Source organism: Convolutriloba macropyga, chromosome 6 (genome assembly GCF_964194025.1).
Source record: "Convolutriloba macropyga chromosome 6, txConMacr16.3, whole genome shotgun sequence".
Taxonomy (NCBI): domain Eukaryota; kingdom Metazoa; phylum Xenacoelomorpha; order Acoela; family Convolutidae; genus Convolutriloba; species Convolutriloba macropyga.
In genome coordinates, this window is record NC_134473.1 from 21,634,751 (window position 1) to 21,659,640 (window position 24,890).

The 24,890-nt window shown below is 37.7% G+C and overlaps 1 protein-coding gene across 3 annotated transcripts in view; it reads right to left on the bottom strand.

Annotated features, from left to right (window-relative positions):
• LOC142340857 (uncharacterized) overlaps positions 1-20,966 on the bottom strand; it is a 73,865-nt gene extending 52,899 nt beyond the window's left edge. For 2 of the 3 annotated variants that reach the window (XM_075391599.1, XM_075391598.1), the window contains exon 1: positions 20,779-20,966. In XM_075391599.1, coding sequence (XP_075247714.1) covers positions 20,779-20,911 — 133 coding nt within the window. In that variant the 5' untranslated portion in view covers positions 20,912-20,966. Of the gene's footprint in view, positions 1-9,374; positions 9,467-20,778 lie in introns of those variants that run through there. The other variant, XM_075391600.1, reaches the window with a different exon arrangement.
• Between the last annotated feature and the right edge of the window lie 3,924 nt (positions 20,967-24,890).

Consider the following 24,890-nt stretch of genomic DNA (forward strand, 5'->3'; position numbering starts at 1 on the left):
CAGACTTCGGCCACCCTTGGTCAGACCAAACAGTTTTTGGCCATCCTTGGTCAGACCAAACAGTTTTTGGCCATACTTGTTCAGACCGAACAGACTTTGGCCACCATTGGTCAGATCAAACAGACGTTAGCCACCATTGGTCAGACCAAACAGACTTTGGCCATCCTTGGTCAGACCAAACAGTTTTTGGCCATCCTTGGTCAAACGAAACAGACTTTGCCCACCATTGGTCAGAACAAACAGACTTTGGCCACCCTTGGTCAGACCAAACAGTTTTTGGCCATCCTTGGTCAGACCAAACAGTTTTTGGCCATCCTTGGTCAGACCAAACAGACTTTGGCCACCATTGGTCAGATCAAACAGACGTTAGCCACCATTGGTCAGACCAAACAGAAGTTGGCCACCATTGTTCAGAGCAAACAGTCTTCGGCCACCCTTGGTCAGACCAAACAGACGTTGGCCACCCTTGGTCAGACCAAACAGACTTTGCCCACCATTGGTCAGAACAAACAGACTTTGGCCACCCTTGGTCAGACCAAACAGTTTTTGGCCATCCTTGGTCAGACCAAACAGTTTTTGGCTATCCTTGGTCAGACCAAACAGACTTTGGCCACCATTGGTCAGATCAAACAGACGTTAGCCACCATTGGTCAGACCAAACAGAAGTTGGCCACCATTGTTCAGACCAAACAGTCTTCGGCCACCCTTGGTCAGACCAAACAGACGTTGGCCACCCTTGGTCAGACCAAACAGACTTTGCCCACCATTGGTCAGAACAAACAGACTTCGGTCACCCTTGGTCAGACCAAACAGACGTTGGCCACCATTGTTCATACCAAACAGACTTCGGCCACCCTTGGTCAGACCAAACAGACGTTGGCCACCCTTGGTCAGACCAAACAGACTTTGCCCACCATTGGTCAGAACAAACAGACTTTGGCCACCCTTGGTCAGACCAAACAGTTTTTGGCCATCCTTGGTCAGACCAAACAGTTTTTGGCCATCCTTGGTCAGATCAAACAGACATGGGCCACCATTGGTCAGATCAATCAGACGTTAGCCACCATTGGTGAGACCAAACAGAAGTTGGCCACCATTGTTCAGACCAAACAGACTTCGGCCACCCTTGGTCACACCAAACAGACGTTGGCCACCCTTGGTCAGACCAAAGAGACTTTGCCCACCATTGATCAGACCAAACAGACTTCGGCCACCCTTGGTCAGACCAAACAGTTTTTGGCCATCCTTGGTCAGACCAAACAGTTTTTGGCTATCCTTGGTCAGACCAAACAGACTTTGGCCACCATTGGTCAGATCAAACAGACGTTAGCCACCATTGGTAAGGCCAAACAGGCGTTGGCCACCATTGTTCAGACCAAACAGACTTCGGCCACCCTTGGTCAGACCCAACAGACGTTGGCCACCCTTGGTCAGACCAAAGAGACTTTGCCCACCATTGGTCAGAGCAAACAGACTTCGGTCACCCTTGGTCAGACCAAACAGACGTTGGCCACCATTGGTCAGACCAAACAGACGTTGGCCACCATTGTTCATACCAAACAGACTTCAACCACCCTTGGTCAGACCAAACAGACGTTGCCCACCCTTGGTCAGACTAAACAGACTTTGCCCACCATTGGTCAGAACAAACAGACTTCGGCCACCCTTGGTCAGACCAAACAGTTTTTGGCCATCCTTGGTCAGACCAAACAGTTTTTGGCCATACTTAGTCAGACCGAACAGACTTTGGCCACCATTGGTCAGATCAAACAGACGTTAGCCACCATTGGTCAGACCAAACAGTTTTTGGCCATCCTTGGTCAGACCAAACAGTTTTTGGCCATCCTTGGTCAGACCAAACAGACTTTGGCCACCATTGGTCAGATCAAACAGACGTTAGCCACCATTGGTCAGACCAAACAGAAGTTGGCCACCATTGTTCAGACCAAACAGTCTTCGGCCACCCTTGGTCAGACCAAACAGACGTTGGCCACCCTTGGTCAGACCAAACAGACTTTGCCCACCATTGGTCAGAACAAACAGACTTTGGCCACCCTTGGTCAGACCAAACAGTTTTTGGCCATCCTTGGTCAGACCAAACAGTTTTTGGCCGTCCTTGGTTTAGACTAAACAGACTTTGGCCACCATTGGTCAGATCAAACAGACGTTAGCCACCATTGGTCAGACCAAACAGAAGTTGGCCACCATTGTTCAGACCAAACAGACTTCGGCCACCCTTGGTCAGACCAAACAGACGTTGGCCACCCTTGGTCAGACCAAAAAGACTTTGCCCACCATTGATCAGACCAAACAGACTTCGGCCACCCTTAGTCAGACCAAACAGTTTTTGGCCATCCTTGGTCAGACCAAACAGTTTTTGGCCATCCTTGGTCAGACCAAACAGACTTTGGCCACCATTGGTCAGATCAAACAGACGTTAGCCACCATTGGTAAGGCCAAACAGGCGTTGGCCACCATTGTTCAGACCAAACAGACTTCGGCCACCCTTGGTCAGACCAAACAGACGTTGGCCACCCTTGGTCAGACCAAAGAGACTTTGCCCACCATTGGACAGAGCAAACAGACTTCGGTCACCCTTGGTCAGACCAAACAGACGTTGGCCACCATTGGTCAGACCAAACAGACGTTGGCCACCATTGTTCATACCAAACAGATTTCAACCACCCTTGGTCAGACCAAACAGACGTTGGCCACCATTGGTCAGATCAAACAGACTTCGGCCACCCTTGGTCAGACCAAACAGACTTCGGCCACCCTTGGTCAGATCAAACAGACGTTGGCCACCCTTGGTCAGACCAAACAGACATTGCCCACCATTGGTCAGACCAAACAGACTTCGGCCACCCTTGGTCAGATCAAACAGACGTTGGCCACCCTTGGTCAGACCAAACAGACATTGCCCACCATTGGTCAGACCAAACAGTTTTTGGCCATCCTTGGTCAGACCAAACAGACTTTGGCCACCATTGGTCAGATCAAACAGACGTTAGCCACCATTGGTCAGACCAAACAGAAGTTGGCCACCATTGTTCAGACCAAACAGTCTTCGGCCACCCTTGGTCAGACCAAACAGACGTTGGCCACCCTTGGTCAGACCAAACAGACTTTGCCCACCATTGGTCAGAACAAACAGACTTTGGCCACCCTTGGTCAGACCAAACAGTTTTTGGCCATCCTTGGTCAGACCAAACAGTTTTTGGCCATCCTTGGTTTAGACTAAACAGATTTTGGCCACCATTGGTCAGATCAAACAGACGTTAGCCACCATTGGTCAGACCAAACAGAAGTTGGCCACCATTGTTCAGACCAAACAGACTTCGGCCACCCTTGGTCAGACCAAACAGACGTTGGCCACCCTTGGTCAGACCAAAAAGACTTTGCCCACCATTGATCAGACCAAACAGACTTCGGCCACCCTTAGTCAGACCAAACAGTTTTTGGCCATCCTTGGTCAGACCAAACAGTTTTTGGCCATCCTTGGTCAGACCAAACAGACTTTGGCCACCATTGGTCAGATCAAACAGACGTTAGCCACCATTGGTAAGGCCAAACAGGCGTTGGCCACCATTGTTCAGACCAAACAGACTTCGGCCACCCTTGGTCAGACCAAACAGACGTTGGCCACCCTTGGTCAGACCAAAGAGACTTTGCCCACCATTGGACAGAGCAAACAGACTTCGGTCACCCTTGGTCAGACCAAACAGACGTTGGCCACCATTGGTCAGACCAAACAGACGTTGGCCACCATTGTTCATACCAAACAGATTTCAACCACCCTTGGTCAGACCAAACAGACGTTGGCCACCCTTGGTCAGACCAAACAGACTTTGCCCACCATTGGTCAGAACGACCAGACTTCGGCCACCCTTGGTCAGACCAAACAGTTTTTGGCCATCCTTGGTCAGACCAAACAGTTTTTGGCCATCCTTGGTCAGACCAAACAGACTTTGGCCACCATTGGTCAGATCAAACAGACGTTAGCCACCATTGGTCAGACCAAACAGACTTTGGCCATCCTTGGTCAGACCAAACAGTTTTTGGCCATCCTTGGTCAAACCAAACAGTTTTTGGCCATCCTTGGTCAGACCAAACAGACTTTGGCCACCATTGGTCAGATCAGACAGACGTTAGCCACCATTGGTAAGGCCAAACAGAAGTTGGCCACCATTGGTCAGACCAAAGAGACTTTGCCCACCATTGATCAGACCAAACAGACTTCGGCCACCCTTGGTCAGACCAAACAGATTTCGGCCAACCTTGGTCAGAAATGATATTTGCGATTGATTTTACGAAACGAAGGTATTGCGAAAAGATGATATTTGCGATCGATTTTACAAAATGAAGGTATTTGCGATCGATTTTGCGAAAAGATATTTTCGAAAGAAGGTTTTGCGAAATGAAGGTATTTGCGATCGATTTTGCGAAACAAAGGTATTGCGAAAAGAAGATATTTGCGATCAATTTTACAAAACGAGGGTATTGCGAAAAGAAGATATTTGCCATCGATTTTACAAAACGATGGTAGTGCGAAAAGAAGATATTTGCAATCGACTTTACGAAATGAAGGTATTTGCGATCGATTTTGCGAAAATAAAGATATTTTCGAAAGAAGGTTTTGCGAAATGAAGGTATTTGCGATCGATTTTGCGAAACGAAGGTATTGCGAAAATAAGATATTTGCGATCAGTTTTACGAAACGAAGGTATTGCGAAAAGAAGATATTTGCGATCGATTTTACGAAATGAAGGTATTTGCGATCGATTTTGCAAAAAGAATATATTTTCGAAAGAAGGTTTTGCGAAATGAAGGTATTTTCGATCAATTTTACGAAACGAACGTATTGCGAAAAGAAGATATATGCGATCGATTTTACGAAACGAAGGTATTGCGAAAAGAAGATATTTGCGATCGATTTTACGAAATGAAGGTATTTGCGATCGATTTTGCGAAAAGAAGATATTTTCGAAAGAAGGTTTTGCGAAATGAAGGTATTTGCGATTGATTTTGCGATACGAAGGTATTAAGAAAAGAAGATATTTGCGATCAATTTTACGAAACGAAGGTATACCGAAAAGAAGATATTTGCGATCGATTTTACGAAATGAAGGTATTTGCGATCGATTTTGCGAAAAGCAGATATTTTCGAAAGGTTTTGCGCGAAATGAAGGTATTTGCGATCGATTTTGCGAAACGAAGGTATTGCGAAAATAAGATATTTGCGATCAGTTTTACGAAACGAAGGTATTGCGAAAAGAAGATATTTGCGATCGATTTTACGAAATGAAGGTATTTGCGATCGATTTTGCAAAAAGAATATATTTTCGAAAGAAGGTTTTGCGAAATGAAGGTATTTTCGATCAATTTTACGAAACGAACGTATTGCGAAAAGAAGATATATGCGATCGATTTTACGAAACGAAGGTATTGCGAAAAGAAGATATTTGCGATCGATTTTACGAAATGAAGGTATTTGCGATCGATTTTGCGAAAAGAAGATATTTTCGAAAGAAGGTTTTGCGAAATGAAGGTATTTGCGATCGATTTTGCGATACGAAGGTATTAAGAAAAGAAGATATTTGCGATCAATTTTACGAAACGAAGGTATACCGAAAAGAAGATATTTGCGATCGATTTTACGAAATGAAGGTATTTGCGATCGATTTTGCGAAAAGCAGATATTTTCGAAAGGTTTTGCGCGAAATGAAGGTATTTGCGATCGATTTTGCGAAACGAAGGTATTGCGAAAAGAAGATATTTGCGATCGATTTTACGAAATGAAGGTATTTGCGATCGATTTTGCGAAAAGAAGATATTTTCAAAAGAAGGTTTTGCGAAATGAAGGTATTTGCGAACGATTTTGCGAAACGAAGGTATTGCGAAAAGAAGATATTTGCGATCAATTTTACGAAACGAAGGTATGGCGAAAAGAAGATATTTGCGATCGATTTTACGAAACGAAGGTATTGCGAAAAGAAGATATTTGCTATCGATTTTACGAAATGAAGGTATTTGCGATCGATTTTGCGAAACGAAGGTATTGCGAAAAGAAGATAGTTGCGATCAAGTTTACGAAACGAAGGTATTGAGAAAAGAAGATATTTGCGATCGATTTTACGAAATGAAGGTATTTGCGATCGATTTTGCAAAAAGAAGATATTTTCGAAAGAAGGTTTTGTGAAATGAAGGTATTTGCGATCGATTTTGCGAAACGAAGGTATTGCGAAAAGAAGATATTTGCGATCGATTTTACGAAATGAAGGTATTTGAGATCGATTTTGCGAAAAGAAGATATTTTCGAAAGAAGTTTTTGCGAAATGAAGGTATTTGCGAACGATTTTGCGAAACGAAGGTATTGCGAAAAGAAGATATTTGCGATCGATTTTACGAAACGAAGGTATTGCGAAAAGAAGATATTTGCTATCGATTTTACGAAATGAAGGTATTTGCGATCGATTTTGCGAAACGAAGGTATTGCGAAAAGAAGATAGTTGCGATCAAGTTTACGAAACGAAGGTATTGCGAAAAGAAGATATTTGCGATCGATTTTACGAAATGAAGGTATTTGCGATCGATTTTGCAAAAAGAAGATATTTTCGAAAGAAGGTTTTGTGAAATGAAGGTATTTGCGATCGATTTTGCGAAACGAAGGTATTGCCAAAAGAAGATATTTGCGATCGATTTTACGAAATGAAGGTATTTGAGATCGATTTTGCGAAAAGAAGATATTTTCGAAAGAAGTTTTTGCGAAATGAAGGTATTTGCGATCGATTTTGCGAAACGAAAGTATTGCGAAAAGAAGATATTTGCGATCGATTTTGCGAAATGAAGGTATTTGCGATCGATTTTGCAAAACGAAGATATTTTCGAAAGAAGGTATTGCAAAATGAAGGTATTTGCGATCGATTTTGCGAAAAGATATTATCGAAAGAAGGTTTTGCGAAAAGAAGATATTTGCGATCGATTTTGCGAAAAGAAGATTTTTTCGATCGGTTTTGCGAAAAGAAGGTATTGCGAAAAGAAGATATTTGCGATCAATTTTACGAAACGAAGGTATTGCGAAAAGAAGATATTTGCGATCGATTTTACGAAACGAAGGTATTGCGAAAAGAAGATATTTGCTATCGATTTTACGAAATGAAGGTATTTGCGAACGATTTTGCGAAACGAAGGTATTGCGAAAAGAAGATATTTGCGATCGATTTTACGAAACGAAGGTATTGCGAAAAGAAGATATTTGCTATCGATTTTACGAAATGAAGGTATTTGCGATCGATTTTGCGAAACGAAGGTATTGCGAAATAAGATAGTTGCGATCAAGTTTACGAAACGAAGGTATTGCGAAAAGAAGATATTTGCGATCGATTTTACGAAATGAAGGTATTTGCGATCGATTTTGCAAAAAGAAGATATTTTCGAAAGAAGGTTTTGTGAAATGAAGGTATTTGCGATCGATTTTGCGAAACGAAGGTATTGCGAAAAGAAGATATTTGCGATCGATTTTACGAAATGAAGGTATTTGAGATCGATTTTGCGAAAAGAAGATATTTTCGAAAGAAGTTTTTGCGAAATGAAGGTATTTGCGATCGATTTTGCGAAACGAAAGTATTGCGAAAAGAAGATATTTGCGATCGATTTTACGAAATGAAGGTATTTGCGATCGATTTTGCAAAACGAAGATATTTTCGAAAGAAGGTATTGCAAAATGAAGGTATTTGCGATCGATTTTGCGAAAAGATATTATCGAAAGAAGGTTTTGCGAAAAGAAGATATTTGCGATCGATTTTGCGAAAAGAAGATTTTTTCGATCGGTTTTGCGAAAAGAAGGAAAAAAAGTCAAAAGCGAAAAAAACAGCTCTGATTCCTTTATATCTCGAATACGATGCCTCTATTTTCTTTTTCTTGTTCTTCTTAAGTTGTTTTTTTTTCGTTTGACCCAAAAACCGACCATTCATACTTTACTTGTCATAAAAAAATTGTATTATTCCTGCTGTGGGTCAAAAACGAAAAAAAAACAGCTCTGATGCCTTTATATCTCGAATACGATGCCTCTATTTTCTTTTTCTTGTTCTTCTTAAGTTGTTTTTTTTTTCGTTTTGACCCAAAAATCGACCATTCAAACTTTACTTGTCATAAAAAATTGTACTATTCCTGCTCTGGGTCAAAAACGAAAAAAAATCAGCTCTGATGCCTTTATATCTCGAATACGATGCCTCTATTTTCTTTTTCTTGTTCTTCTTAAGTTATTTTTTTTCGTTTTGACCCAAAAACCGACCATTCATACTTTACTTGTCATAAAAAATTGTATTATTCCTGCTCTGGGTCAAAAACGAAAAAAAAATCAGCTCTGATGCCTTTATATCTTTTTATATTTTTTGGTCGCTTGCGGCCAATTGAGTGTTGACGGACCCTGATTTTCTCTGAGCTTTTAGACTAAGTTGAGGCGTTTTTGACGTTTCCCCGGCTATTTTAGGCACTTTTTTCTGCTATTTTTGACGTTTCCCCGGCTATTTTTGACGTTTTTTTCGGCTATTTTTGACGTTTTTTTCGGCTATTTTTGACGTTTTTTTCGGCTATTTTTAACGTTTTCCCGGCTATTTTTGACGTTTTTTTCGGCTATTTTTGACTTTTTTTTCGTCTATTTTTGACGTTTTTTTCGACTATTTTTGACGTTTTCCCGGCTATTTTTGACGTTTTTTTCGGCTATTTTAGGCAATTTTTTCTGCTATTCTTGAAGTTTTTTTCGACTATTTTTGACGTTTCCCCGGCTATTTTTGACGTTTTCCCGGCTATTTTTGACGTTTTTTTCGGCTATTTTAGGCAATTTTTTCTGCTATTTTTGAAGTTTTTTTCGACTATTTTTGACGTTTTCCCGGCTATTTTAGGCAATTTTTTCTGCTATTTTTGACGTTTTTTTCGACTATTTTTGACGTTTCCCCGGCTATTTTTGACTTTTTTTTCGGCTATTTTAGGCGATTTTTTCGGCTAGCCGAGACTTGGATTAAGAATTGCCAAGTCTTAAATCAGACTTGGATTAAGAATTGCCAAGTCTTAAATCAGACTTGGATTAAGAATTGCCAAGTCTTAAATCAGACTTGGATTAAGAATTGCCAAGTCTTAAATCAGACTTGGATTAAGAATTGCCAAGTCTGAAATCAGACTTGGATTAGACTTGCCAAGTCTCAGCCCAGACTTGGATTTAGACTGCCAAGTGTAAAAAGTGACCTGATCATAGCTCTGAATCAGTAATGAAATAAGACTTGGATTTAGACTTGTCCAATACTGAAATTGACTTGGCGTTAGGTCCGGGATACTAAGTCATAAGGAAAATCTAATGGACACACTAGCATTATAACCTGTCTAAATATTTTAGCGGAGTTAAGCCGCTTAGCACTCTTTTCAATCGCATGAAGAACAAACAAATTAATGAAACAAATAAAGTAATCTGATTTGCTCTGTTCTGAATGGCAGACACAATATTATGTCACTTCTGTACAGGTTCTTTAAATTAATTAGAAAAAGTAGAACACCTGTAACCCGAAATTGTCAAAACGGGGGACAAAGGCAAGACGAGGAACGAATATTGAGAGTTTCCTAACGGCAATTTTCAAGGTTATTCTAAAAGTTTTGGATTTTTGTTTAGAATTCATATTTCATTTTCGGTTTTCTTTGTCCATAAAAAGTGATAACAGAAAAACATTGTATCAATCCATTTTAAACAATTTTTGCTTGAAGTCAGAATGGCAGCCGATAAATCTAATTAAAATGAGGCGGAATTTTTAGCTCTGTTTTTGTAACAAAACAAAACTCTGCAAACAAAGTCAAACTGACAGTCAACAGTAAAACAGATACCAAAATTGGAATCTGTAAATCGATAACTATAAAAAAAGCATTTTAATTGCGCAGTCAAAACAAATTCTCCAAAGAAAGGTTGCAAAATAAGGATTTTCCAAGACCTAACGACAATGCTACAAGAGACTGTCTAATGATAAATTCGATCCTCCAACTCCCAAACGCAGTAACTAACGCCAAAAAACAAGCTAACTGAGATAAGTATGCGTCAAAATCAGTCATTTAATTTCCCCAAATAGTGAGTGTGGTAGAATAAAATGTTAGTTCATGGACAACAATGCAATGAATATGCCAAATATCCAATAAATAGTCAAAATTGATTACCCATATTAGTCAGGCGCGAAGCGCAATTTGAGGATGTTAGCTTATGTTGCAATCTTACCACCGTGAGGCCAGTATTTAAGCTCACTTTGTCAAGCAGTGTTTAAGAGGTTATCAAATAAGGTTTGAGCTACAAACTGGAGCATTAGTTACAAAAAATCTTTGAAGAAAATTTACAGAAAAGCGCAGATCAATCTATATTCACTGCTTATTAGTTGAAGCCAGAATTACTCAAAATGATCAAGCTAATCAAAATGAGGCGGAATTTATTGAGGTAATCAAAACAAACTGCGCAGACGAAGTCAACAACAAAACGAACTCGTATCAGTAAATCCATAACAATAAAAAGTTCAGTTTCAATGCGCAATCGAAATAATAATTCTGCAAGTAAAGTATAACAGTATAAAAATTTGAAAAACAGTGATAGCTTTTTCCAAAAGCTAACAATAATGCTAAAAGATTGTTTATTGATAATTTCAAACCTCCGTACCTCCAAAAGCAATTATTAACGCCAAAAAATCTATCTAAGCTATGTCAAAATCAATTGTTCTGTTTCTACAAATTGTGAGTGTGGCAAAAATGATTAACAACTCTCAGACAACAACGCATTGAATGTGCGAAATCCAATAAATGGCCAGAACAGTAAATAATAAAAATTGATTGGCATATTAGTGAGACACGCGGTTTAAAATAAGGATGTTAGCATACCCGGGTCGAGGTTTGGTGGTAAATTTTCGTAAGAAATGCGGTGAAATGCGGTGAAAAAAAAACAATTTTTACCGCGTATTTCTTGCATCTTTATGTGGTGAATGTGATGAATCGCGGTGAATTATTTATTTTCACCGCGTTCTCAGTACTACGCGGGTTCGAACCTCTGGCCTCCTGCATGCCAGCAACTCCTTATTCCACTGTGCCAACTGTCACGTAATTCTGTGGGTTTAAATCAGATTGATTAAGGTTTGGGTAAGAAATGCGGTGAATTTTTGTAGGAAATGTGGTGACTTTCGAGGTGAATTCTTGTAAGAAATGCGGTGAATTATTTTTTTTTTCACCACATTCACCGTTTTCATTGCATTTCGGACATTAATTTGCTACAAAAGTCGATGCGGTGAAATTTTGTAAGAAATGCGGTGATCTTTGCGGTGAATTTTTCTGAGAAATTCGGCGAAATGCGTTGAAATACTTATATTCACCGCATTCACCGCAATCACCGCATTTCTTACATAAATTCACCGCATTCAAAGCGAATAATTCGAAATCATTCCAAGCTCTGCCTCAACTCCTTCATCTCGGGCTCTTGCCTGCGCTGATGAGTATCGGACTGACAAGGAATTCAAAGCAGATTTGTTTTGAGTCCGAGGTGGCATGCTCAAGGCACACTCCTCAGACTATCCGCTTAGCTAACTTAGTAGTTACCCGGGGGCACCACGTTGAGGTTACGGATCACGTCTACACCCTGGGTTACTAACCCTCCCCACAAGGTCTTCGCCTCAGCATTGTGCTTCCATGTCCCCCCGCCTGCAATAGATTTTACAGTGTAAATTCTTCGCACCCGCCAGAATATTCATCGGGCGTATATTTTGAGGAACTGCTCACGAAAGACTATTCGCAGCTTTTTCGCTATGAAAAACAAATTTTTCACTCAAAGAGAGAAAATTCACATCACAAATGAGTGAGATTTGTGTCTCTATCATTTAATTACTAAGTAGCATGGCTATTCGCTGAACCACGACCTGCATGTGGGCTCTACAGGAGTGCAAACGAAAGCGATGCTAAGTACGTTGGTAATGTACTCAGATGAGAAAAACTTTTACTGCTAATCAGAAGCACTCAGAATGTATGTATACCACGTCGTTGCTTGCCGTGGGAACGGTGAGGAAAACAAGCAAGACGAAACAGGCGAAAGTCACAGGAGATTTAACTAAAGTAGTTACCCCTCAGGAAGAATTTTAGCTCCATCTTTCTGAGCAGCCCCCAGCTTGAGGTGCCATCCGCAAGTCACCTCTGATCAGACCGTTCCAGGACGAATGTAACCTCTGATCAGACCATCCAAGACCAAAGTAACCTCTGATCAGACTAATGTACGCTCAAAACACCGTGTGCGCTCAAAGTGCGCTCGAAATTGTCTCAGATCAGACCTTGCCTGACGGAAGTGATCTCTGATCAGACCCAAATCAGACCATTGTCCGGAAGATTGTGCCACGATGGCCCAGACCAAACCTATAACATCGTCCAGGCGATTGTGCGCTTCAGATGACCTCTGATCAGACTATCCATAGACCAAAAATGCAACTGATCAGACCAATTTTTCCTCTCCCATTATTATAGTTTTGAAAAAATAGAAATTTAATTGGGTTAAGGAGTTGTTTAAAGTAAACCAAACCAATATCTCAGACTTACAGTAGTACGTAGGTTGCAAAAAAAAATAGAATGGTCTGACTGACGTTTCTTGGAAAAAATTCGTATTTATATCCGCAAATATTGACTTATTCGCTAATTAAATTTTCGAAAAAAAGAAATTTTATCGGGTCACCAAATTGTTTAAAGTAAACCAAAATAATATCCCTGACTACCAGTAATGTGTAGGATGAAAATGCCTGACTTTTCTTGGAAAAAATTTTTCTATTTAATTTGCAAATTTCGACTTATTTGCAAATTTTTTATCAAAAAAAACTGTCGGGTCATCTAGAATTTTAGAGTAAACCAAAATAATATCCCAGATTGCCAGCATTTTTTAGGTTACAAACTAATCAGAAAAACATCGTGCACGACATTTTTTGGATTTTTTTTGTATTTAACTTGCAAATTACGACCTAATAGCTTATTATATTTTCGAAAATAAAGAAATTTTATTGGGTCAAGGATTTGAAAAAAGTACAACAAGATGCTATACAAGAATACCAGTTGAATGTAATTTGTGAGAAATGGAATGTTCTACCTGACACGCCTCTGAAAAAATTCGTTTTTCACACTTAAATTTCAATTTATTCGCTTATTAATTTTTCGAAAAAAAATCATTGGATCAAAGAGTTGTTTAAAGTATACCGAATTGATATCCCAGGCTACCAGTAGTAAATAGATTTTAAAACAACGAGAGGGGTCTGCCTAACGTTCCTTGGAAACATTTCGTATTTCACTCTGAAATACTGATTTTTTCGCTTATTATTTTTTCAGATGGAGTTCCTCAAATCGAACCAAATTCGGTATGGAGTATCCTCTGTGTAGGTAGATTGTAGGACAAGAGGAATTTTTGCTATAGCTTGCGTAGGAAAAAAGTGAGGTTTTCATGCGGAAATTTGCAGATTTAGCGAATAACCAATTTTGAAAACATGTCTTTTTATTCGGTTCAAGGAATTGTCCAAATCAAACCAGACACGGTATTGAGTATCTACTGTAGAGTTAGTTTGTAGCTCTGCAATAATTTATTGAAATTTTGTTATCATAACAATTTATTATGCTTTGCTTTCTTTGGAGATAGAGTTCGAGTCTGGTTTTTTTCACCTCATGCTCTTCTCAAAATCTCCTATAAATGTCTGTTTGTAACACCGTTGTAGCCGGTCCCCAGCCCGGATGAGAAAGGAGGAGGGAAAGACCACCAGAAAATGTAAGAAAATCTCAAAAGTTGTTTTTTTTAATCAACTTGAGAAAATTTTCCGGCATAACTATAGCTATATGTTAGAATTTGTTTTGTATTGTTTGGTTTCACTTGGGGAGATTCTTAGAGCAGACTTAATCTATGGTCAGACTATTCCCATCCGGAAATGAACTCTGATGATACCATTCCATCCGAAAGTTACACCGGATCAGACCATTGCCATCCTGAAGCGACCACTGATCAGACCGTTCCCATCCGGAAGTGACCTCTGATCAGACCAGTCCCATCCAGAAGTGACATCTGATCAGACCATTCCCATAAGGAAGCGACCTCTGATCAGCCCATTCCCATCCGGAACTGACCTCTGATCAGACCAGTCCCATCCGGAACCAAAACCTAGACCCTGTAATTTTGGTCTGGGAACACACCGTGTGCGTTGGACTTCGTATGATCAGAGGTCACTTCCGGCTGGTACCTCAATCTGGGGTGTTCATGACAATCAACTCTTTTAACCCCATAGTGCAGATTTTACGGCAAACTACACTCTAGAGGCAACAAAGGAACAAAAGTACTAGCTTCACAAATTCATTTATACTGAATGAGTTTTGGTTTTTTTTTCGAATCACTCGCATATGAAAATCTTTCAAGTTTTTCGTTTCTCTCGGAGGAAACTCCGAACCCATTGGCTGAACGACAACCGATGCTTCTCATACCAAATATTTAATTTTATTCGGGGAATTAGCGCTATCAACCTCTACTGTCGCAGTTTGTGTAATGGGGACATTTCTTAGCTATATTCTCCTGAGCCTCCAATATTATTTACCAAAATAGAGAAAAAAAAATGTGACAGTGTTACCCAACGATTCGAGATAACTATATGATCATAATAACCTCAAGATTTATCGAGTTAGAGGGGAGAATTCTATTAATGACTGAATTCTATGAGTCAGAAGTTTTCTCTACGATACTTCTAAGAAACACCACTAATTCAAACGTTCCTTTTGACAAAAATTTCTTCAAAAATGAAAACTGATGGAATCTTTTTTTTATCTCATTGACAAAAATAGTTGATAAAACATTAATTTTTCTTCGTTCTTCCATTCAAAAATTCAGCGGAATTGTTAAACACTGATTGGGGCCCAGATCATTAAGTCACACTTATTGAGTCTTGGTATGACAATGACAAATCAAAAACATTCATTTTCTCCTCATTTCTTGCGGTTAGAGGCTGACGGTTTCCTATGTTCAAAACTGATTATACTGAATCTGAGAAACAGAACGCAACAACTATCTTACGTCATGCATTTTTGTCGTTTTGGTCATACAAAAAAGCACGTTTTTTACGTTTATGACAATGTTTCAACTAAGGTACGAATGTTTAAGTTCAAGATAAGTCTACAGAAGTAAACTCAAAAAATGACAATGCTCATTAGGTAGATAAATTTTAAAAAACAGATGATAAAATTTTTTGGGAAGATTATACCACGTAGATTTTTTTAACACAATCAGGAGCCCCAGATGCTCACCCCTTAGATGCCCACCATTATCAATGTAAAAGTTCAATTACCATTGCCTCGCCGCAAAGGCTAACAATGTTTCAATTGTCCGCATTTTTTAGAAGTGTAAATTTAATTTACATAATCGGAAATTGCTCGCAAGATGTACATATGCTAATAAAACTGAATAAGTGTAATCCAACCTCTGGAAACCAGCAATTTTCCCATGCCAATTTATTCTGAGAGCGAAGAAAAACTCTTTCAGATCCGACAACACAATCCAAGCATAATATTAGGCGATTCTGAGCCCAAAACGGTTTCTCTTAAGTTAATTTTTTTGTTCAACTTGTCCCAAATTTTATTTTTATCTATGCGTTAAGAAAAACGAGCCAAAAACAAATTCCTCGGGGCCAAGTGATTTTTCAATAGAATTATGAATAAAGTATGAATCAACAACATTTGCCAACTAAATAAATGTTGCCATTATTTGATTCATTTGCGTTTGCACAAAAAGAGCACAGCAGTTGCGTTTATAAAAGATATTGCTTGATGTGTTTTTTGCAAAAGTCACTCTTTACTGTTTATCTCTCCTTGATGATAAAAGTTTCTGTACATGAGTTCAAGTGTTAAGAAAACTGAAGAATTAAGTTGAGAATTGTAGATCAAAATCAGCAAGGCAACTTATTACACAAAAATGCCTCATTCAGACATATTAAAAGTTATGATGTGATGAATTTAAATAAAAGTCTTGGCCAAAAATATGGAACAAACTGGGACAAAAAATATTGCGCAAAATTTGACTGTATCGTTGTTAAACAGTTAAAATACTAATAATAGTAATTCGAATGGCATAAATTAGTTAATTACTTGTAGAGTTAAATGAAGAACAGTCTAACTCAAAATTAGGAATTTATACCAGAAATGCATGCTGGCATCAAGGCTATTAAAACAAATTTGCAGATGTTTCAAAATGAAATTGTTCTCCGCAAGACAATTCAAGCTGGAAGTGAATTACTCAGCTGAGTTGTGCAGTGAATGATTTCTGCAGAAATAAAAGAAACTGAAAACAACTAGAAAAAATCTAGAAAAACCAGATGTCATGATTACTTGATTTTTCGAAAGCCCTTACAAAAATTGTAAGCATTTTCCGTAGTTCAGTGAAAGTAGCCTTTGAAATTTTAAAACCGGAAAATGCTAGCAATATTGATAGGGAGAATGCAGGGTACTGGTTTGCAAATTCTTATATGGGCCTCTAATTTTCAATTGTACTGAAAACTTTATAGCAGCGGACTGTCATGCGTAGAAAAGTATGATACTTTTCCCCAATTATATCTATTTACAATAAAATCCTACAAGTTCCTAAGTACAGCTTGTTCTCTGTCCACTTCTTGTCGCCTTGTATTTTCTTTATCAAGTTCTTCTTTGCTAATTAAGGGAAACAAAAAAAGATCATTTTTCGTTATATCAAAACACTTCTTCAGCCACCTATTCGCTTTCTGTGGGAATGGCCTCGGTTGGGCTCCTGTTGTATTCATTGGATCATCGATTTTTATTAAAACTTTTCATTGAATTAATCCATCGTTAGAATCGGTGTCATTGAATATTGCTGGATAAAATGAAACTTTTAAAAAATAAGTTGCTAACTAAATATGCCGTTACTGTTCATTTCTTCACGCACTCTCGCATTTGGTACACCTTCATTCTATTATTGCAATAGTTTCTTCTGAAGCTCCCATTGCATGATTCGATCTGAAAATGTGTTGTGAAGAGACACGTCAAGCTAGCGCTACGCTGAAGATTCATACAACTAACTTCGCTGAAATTTTATGAACATATTGTATCAGAGTTGCGCGTAACAGTAGTATAAGGCGTGGAAACTTTTGAAATAAGAAACGCTCCTTTGAAAATACTATGATTAAATTATGGGAAATTTGGATTCTACGAAAATGCTATAACCCATTGATTGGAATTTCGGCCTGTATGAAAATTCTATATTCCATCGCATTGGAGTTTGGGTTGCTATGAATTTGCCATGAATCTTTGATTAAATTTTTCTATAAGAAATTTCTATGATCCATCAATAGAATATTGAAATCACGCTGATTCTTCGTTGAAAATCATTGCTGTTTCAATTTTTACATCCCGAAATCTGCTTAGTGCACTTTTTATTTACATTTTGAAACCGGTATGCTCTCTTTGTGGAAAACTTTTTGTTCCGACCCCACTTGTGGGGGGAGGAACTATATACTCAAATGGGTTTTTTTTGTTCAGTCAATTTTGGCCGATCGATATATTCATCGTAGAAATGTGTGAGTGGTATCATTAAAAAGCTCGTCCAGCGCAGATTTGGAAATCAAAAAGATTTTTTTTAATTTCGCATTTTTCGAGAAGTTATCGAGGTTTAAATTTTTGTGTGAACACGTGATATTTTGTTCACTTTTAGCGTAATTTCTGTTCAAATTAAGGCTTTTCTATAAAAAATATTATTTTATTTCCAAATTACATTTCACCATACAAAATAAATCCATTTTGTATTACCAATAGAGCAATAAAAAGGCTAGTTCTGGACTCTTTGAGGAAGTTTGCTATAAAAAAAACTCGAATTCAATTTGAGAGCCGTCTTTTTTTTTTAAAAAACTTCATACTTTTTTTTGTTTTTTTAATTCACCTACAAACTAGATACGTTTCATGTCAAGGTTCTGTTAATGATAAGCCTCGTCTACAATCAAATGATACCCAATGAACAAAAAATTCGTTTTAAAGAAATCGCTCATGTTTATTTTTTGTCTTCGACTCTGAGTTTCCGAAATTTTTATTGAAAATTTGATATTCTTTTTGAGATTTTACTAAATTTTGGGAGTCCTATTGCATAGACTCGCTAACTAAAATTGATTTCGGCTTACTAATGTGCTTTAGCTAAACTTATATTGTGCAGTGAGCGGACAGCTAATGGCTGTTAAGACTTTTAAGAAATAATTTTTCGAATTTTTTTTGAACATTAACCGAAATTAAAATATTTACTTATTTTCATGAGCAGTAAGTCAGTCTCAGTAATTCCAGGACCTCCTTGTTGTTACTGCAACCCAAAATTCATCTGGTCTGCGGTTTTATCTGTCAACTATTGGTTTTATGGCTTCGATAACACGAGTTTTCATGATTGTTGTAATTTTGTTTCCTTTTGAATTCTTATCCCATTATCCTATTATTTATTGTTCCCTTTGGCTTAAGAAAAACGTTCATTGAATCATAGATGAAGTTTTCAGTAAAAAGATTATAGCCGGAATGGCTTCGACTTTTTCCTCTCGCATTTCTGCGGATTTTTTTTTTGACTTTTTCCTGTATTTGTCGTTGTTCTCAAAATCATAGGATTTATTGTGATGTCTCATTGATGACATATTGATGACGAACATTGCTGTCTTGCTATCAAGGCATAACGTAGTGCATTTTTTGACTTCCGTTGAAATCTCTTGAGTTTAATGGCTGTCAAGACTTTAAAAACAAATTGTTTAGAAGTTTTTTTGGACATTGGACAATCTTCAACTTATTTTTGTGAATTGTAAGTCAGTCTCAGTAATGACAGGACTTTCTTTTTTTCTACTGCAAGTAAACTCTGGTGAGCTGTTTTTGTCTTCTAACTATTGGTTTTATGACTTCGATGCCACGAGTTTTCATATTGTTTTAATCTTTGGATATTTTTTTTTGTTAACTTTGGTTCCCCTTTGAAGTTTTATCATATTATCCTAATATCGATAGTTCCCAATGGCTTAGAGAAGAGTTTCAATGGATCATAGATAAGGTGCTCAGACAAAAGTTTATAGTTCAGATGGCTTTGACACTTTCTTGCACTTTTCTATTGAATTTTTGTTTTTTGCCTGCTTTTCTTGTTGTTCTCATAATCATAAGACTTATTTTGATGTCTTATTGATGACATAAGAAAGACAAACATCCTCATCTTCCTATCAAAGCATAACTTTGCGTATTTATTGACTTCCATTGAGAGCTATTGGATTTAATGGCTGTTAAATTTTCAAAAATATTTTTTTTTTGAAAATTTTTTTGAACATAAAGCGAAATTAAGCTTATTTTCATAAACTGTAAGTCAGTCTCAGTAATGGCAGAACCACGTTCCTTTTTACTTCAACCAAAATTACTCTGGTAAGCAGTTTTATCTGCTAACTATTGGTTTTATGACTTCGATGCCAAGAGTTTTTATAGTTTTAAAAAATAATTCGGTTTTTTTGTAATTTTTGATCCCATTGAAAACTTATCTCAATGTCCCATCATTGATAGTTACCATTGCCTTCGAGAAGACGTTCAATGGATCTTAGATAAAGATTTCAGAGAAACGCTTCTGGTTTAAAAGGCCTCGACACTTTCTTCTCGCATTTTTTTATCGACTTTTTGGTTTTTGCATATATTTGTTTTTGTTTTCATAATCATAAGACTTATTATGATGTCCTGTTCATAACATAAGATTTACAAAAGTCCCTGACTTCTTGTTGACTTATAACTTAGCGTATTTTTTCACTTCCTTTGAAAGCTATTGAATTTAATGGCGTTGATATAACGGGTTGTCTCAAATCGTAACTGATGTTTTGTTTGTTCGACAGTATGCATTTTCATAAAAGTTTTGTGAGTGGTCAATATTTGTGTTTCTTTTTCTCTTCTTTTAGCACATTCGCTACAAATTTACTTTTGCTGATTTTGTTGTTTGTTTTCTTCTCGTAGTCTTTTTAATGGCAGATTTTGTGAGCGCTGTAATGAGGCATGGTATTATCAAATTCAGTTAGTAGTTCGTTTGTGTAACGATTTTTTTAAAACTCAATCTATGTTTAATTATCTCATCATTAGGTAGACATTTAATTCAAAAATGTAGATGAGCTCGGGTCGGAACATCATGTGCGAACGCACATTAACGAGCATCCTTGTTTTTTATATCATCAACCGTTTTTTTGTATCATTAGCATCGCAGTCTCTATCGTTGCATAGGGGGATTTTTTCATAATAAGCGAGACTGAATTTTGATTACTCTATTTGGAAGATTTGACTACTCTATTTAAAAGATCGTATTTCTACGGGTCTTTTCCTTGGAGGGAAGCACTACAAAGCTGATAAATCAAATCTAGTTGAGTCTTTATACGAAAAGACCATATCAACCAATAAATTGTACAAAAAGACAATGCTCAAGCTTTGAAAAAAATTAATGGGTCCCTGGAACTTACGCCAAATTTCAAAATCAACAGGGTGCACGCCTAATTGCAAGTCTTTTATCCGTACCTATTCAGAGCATTGATCCATTGATTTAGCAGTCTAAATGCAAGTCCTAGTCACGACGTGCACGTCAATAAGTCTTGGTCTAGATCTGCAAATCTAACATTGTGTTTTTGCATGCCTATGCTTCTGGAACGTGCAAGTGTAGTTAGTTAATCTTGACGCGTGCAAAACTTTCTAAGCCTTTCCAAAAGTTGACCTCTAGGGGAACAAGACGTTGCTAACCTACGTCCTTTGGGAAAACTCCAGGTGGGATGATGAAAGTTTGTGAGGTCCAGTTTAGATCCACTTGAGGAATCACAACTGTATCGTCTGCAGATGACACATGGAAGAGCGATAAAAGCAGTAAACAAAACATTCTGACACAATTTGCAAGTTAATGTTTTACAATTGGGTTTGGAACGATTGCTAATTATTTACTCAACCTTGGCTCTCATGAACTGAAACTGTCCAAGTCTCAAACAAATGTTGATATCTAAAACAAGTACCATCTGAGCTCAATCGTTCAGTACCCAGGTCTAGACCTCGACTCATGAAAAGATTATAATATCACGAAAAATTGTTGGCCGAAATCGAACAAATGAAATTTCAAGTCCTCATGATTAATTGTGCTCCAATCCAAGTTTAGGCCTAAATTTCTGAAAAGCCGAGCTCGACAAAAAAATGAGTATCAAAAGACCATGTTAGATCCAAAGTGGACATTTAAAAAACTCAGCTCGACTTTATCGTCATCTCGACTTTTGCTCGACCCATTTTCCTTTATCTGACTTTAACTCGCCTAAATTTTTACTACTGGACTGTAGCTCGGCCCAAATTTAATGTTCAAATATAACTCGACTGACTCAAATTTGATGATCGACTTTAGTTTGACCAAGAAATGAGCCGAGGAATAATCTTTTCATGGGTCTGCTTTTTGCCTCGAAAAATTTTAAATGCAAGTTTTCATTTCGCTAGTGCTTGTGGCGTAGTCACCTTGTAATCTTTTTCAATTGTTGCCGCTCCGACAAATCACTATTCAAACATAACTCAGTGTCAAAACAAGAAAAAACTGACTTATCCAACAACATTTGCTTGCTCCACAAAAATATTATGCTCGACCGATAAATTGACATATTCTTGTCAATTAAACGATATTTTTTGACCCATATAATCAACATGCTCAATGCATTGAAAGATTTTTTACCGATTTAAAATAGGAAAATGTATATATGCTTTAAGTTTATATATGCTTTAAAGCCTTCGAATGCCTGTCATTAATTACGATCACACTACAAGGTTTTTTGAGGAATTATAATATCTATTTTGTCCAGGCTGAAGCCCTACTAGGAACAGTCTCTTTCTTGAAACAGACCATCCAAGAACAAAATTCTGCGTGTGCCAACTTTCCCACCCGGGTCGAGGTTTTTGGGTAAATTTTTGTAAGAAATGCGGTGAATGCGGTGAATTTTTGTAAGAAATGCGGTGAAAGCAGTAAATGCAGTGAAAAAAAATATTTCACCGCATTTCTTACACAAATTCACCGCAAAATTCACCGCATTTCTTACAAAAATTCACCGCATCGACTTTTGTGGCAAAATAATGTAACAAATGCGATGAAACCGGTGAATGCGGTGGAAAAAAAGAATTCATCGCATTTCACCGCATTTCTTACAAAAATTCACCGCGAAATTCACCGCATTTCTTACAAAAATTCACCGCATATGGTTTCCAAGGTTTACTCAATCTGACTTAAATTCAAAAGAAATTGCAAAGATGAAAGTGACAGTTGGCGCAGTGGACTATGCAGGATCGATGTTCGAACCCGTGAGGGGAAGATGGGAAGATTCTTTTTTAAGAATACTGAGAACACGGTGAAAATAAATAATTCACCGTGATTCATCGCAAAAAGATGTAAGAAATACGCGGTGAAAATTTCTTTTCACCGCATTTCACCGCATTTTTTACGAAAATTCACCGCCAAACCACTACCCGGTTGGAACCGAAGGACCTCTGATCATACGCAACCAGCCTCAAAATATTTTCGGTGCTGGAACTGCGCTTGAGCTCGCCTCTGACCAGATTTAAATTTGCTAGAAAACAGTTTTTGCTCTTCTAACGTGCGCTCCAAAAGAATTCTGATCAAACCCACTAGCGCTCTATGGTCTGGCCAAAAAAAACGCTCAGGTTCACTTCTGATCAGAGCCCCAATGCTCAAAAAATGCTTTCTGATGAGACTGACTTGAATTTAGAATCTCTAATCAGACTTTTTTGGCTCCAGAAATAGTCCCCGGGTCGAGAAAATTAATGTAAGAAATGCGCTGAAAGGCGCTGATTTTTCAAAACGTTCAGTGCAAAAACCTTACATAAAAATGTGCTGAAATCTGCTGAAATGCGCTGAAATTTTGCAAGGAAAGCGCTAAAAACCACTGAGTTTTCAAAAAAAAAAACTATCACTGACAATCGAACCATGCTCCCCGGTGCCGCAGCCTTCACCCAATCCACTGCGCCAAAGATTCCTGAACTTCTTCCCATTTAATTTAATTTTATATTACGAAGAAGTTCACTGAAATCATGTAAGAAATGCACTGAATTTCAGCGCATTTCTTACATATTTTTCAGAGCTTTTCAGCGCTTTTTTTAAGAAAAGGTTAATCGTTACATAAGTAAAATTATATGATTCGAAATCGAGGAATCGTTGTCAAAAAGCGTTTAAATACACTAAATAACTTTAGGAAATGCGCTGAAATTTAAATACATTTCTTAAAAAGTTTCAGCGCATTTCAACGCAAAATTATGTAAGATTTTTGCGCTGAAAATTTTGAAAAATCAGCGCATTTCAGCTCATTTGAGCGCATTCAACTCATTTCTTACATAATTTTAGCATATTCAGCGCACTTCTTACTTAAAAAAAAATGCGCTGAAACGGCGCTGACATCTATACCCGGGTCAAAGCAGAAAAAGAAACCGCCGAACTGGTGTGAGTCTTTTCGACTTCCTCATAATTTATTCAATTCAAAAAAGTTAAGCAAAATATTGATCACAGAAGTCCATTAAAAGGAAAGCAGTTTCGCCGACAAAAACTCCGAAATTTTTATGCTGTTGTTCTGAAATCTATGCTGTTGTTCTGAAAACTGAAAAGACCCGGAGTCGGACTTAGTTTACAGCGCGACACAAAAAAGACGTAAAAAAGAACAAAGGGCGTCTGAATTGAGGGACTGAATAGCAATAAAATTCGTTTGTTTTTCTGCGTGGTTCTCAAATTCTATAAATCTTGTTACTTCTATAAATTATTAAAATTTCAAGAATTCAATTGTGTCAACTTAACTAGGAATTCAAGCTGTAATTAAAATGGAAAACCCATTTGAAACTAAAGAGTTAAAATCTGCATCTTGAAATTTTTTGGTGTCTGACCTGAGAATAAACAAGGAGGCTCGGTAATGTGCGTACGCACATAATGTTCCGAACCCGCTCATCCACAATCTTGACTTAATTGGCTACCAAATGATGAAGAGATAGAAAACTTTCAAAACATGCACATCGTTCAATAAACAACCAGCGGAATATAATAATTCCACGCTAGAGAGCCGATGAAAGTGGTTGATAATAGGACTAATAGAAAGGGCAATAATAAAAATCAAACACCACACATTATTTTTGACCAATAATTGATGTCTATAAAAAAAGGAAATCATAACAAAAACAAACTCGAATCACAAAAAATCTAAGCAAAAGATTTTAACCTAATTTTTTATTTTTAAACATATGTGACCTGTTCTCAAAGCGACTGATTAACAGGTCGACAAAAAAGAGCAAAGAGGTGCGAAGTTCAAAAAAAATCATCCCCATACGAAGCAACTGAGACAGTTCATTGTCCAATTTTCTTTCGCGCAAAATTTTTTTAAAACCAATGGGACTTTCGATTGTTGTTATATATTTAACGGAAGATAAATTAAATTCGAAAGTTATTTAAACGAACAGCTATTAAGCTATTAACTGAAATCTTTAAGTAAGTTGAGTTATACGTCCCGTGGAGACAATTGAGACCTACCGTTATCAGTATACGGCGTACAACAAAAACACAGATAAATATGGGAAAGAACAGAAAATTGTACAAAATTTTGCGAGATAACCGTGTCTCAGCCCAAAAAGCATAAACTGTTCAACAACAACAACAGTTAACACATCCAGATACGTGTTTTTCCAACGCTATGAATTTTTCTCTCAATGCATTCCTTTCATTGGAGTTGTCTATGATGTGATGATTTGACAAGGAAACAAAAAGAACTCATAAAGTATGAAATTATGCTCAAAAATAAAAAAAAAATGAAAACGCGTAGTAACAAAACAAAGAAACCGTT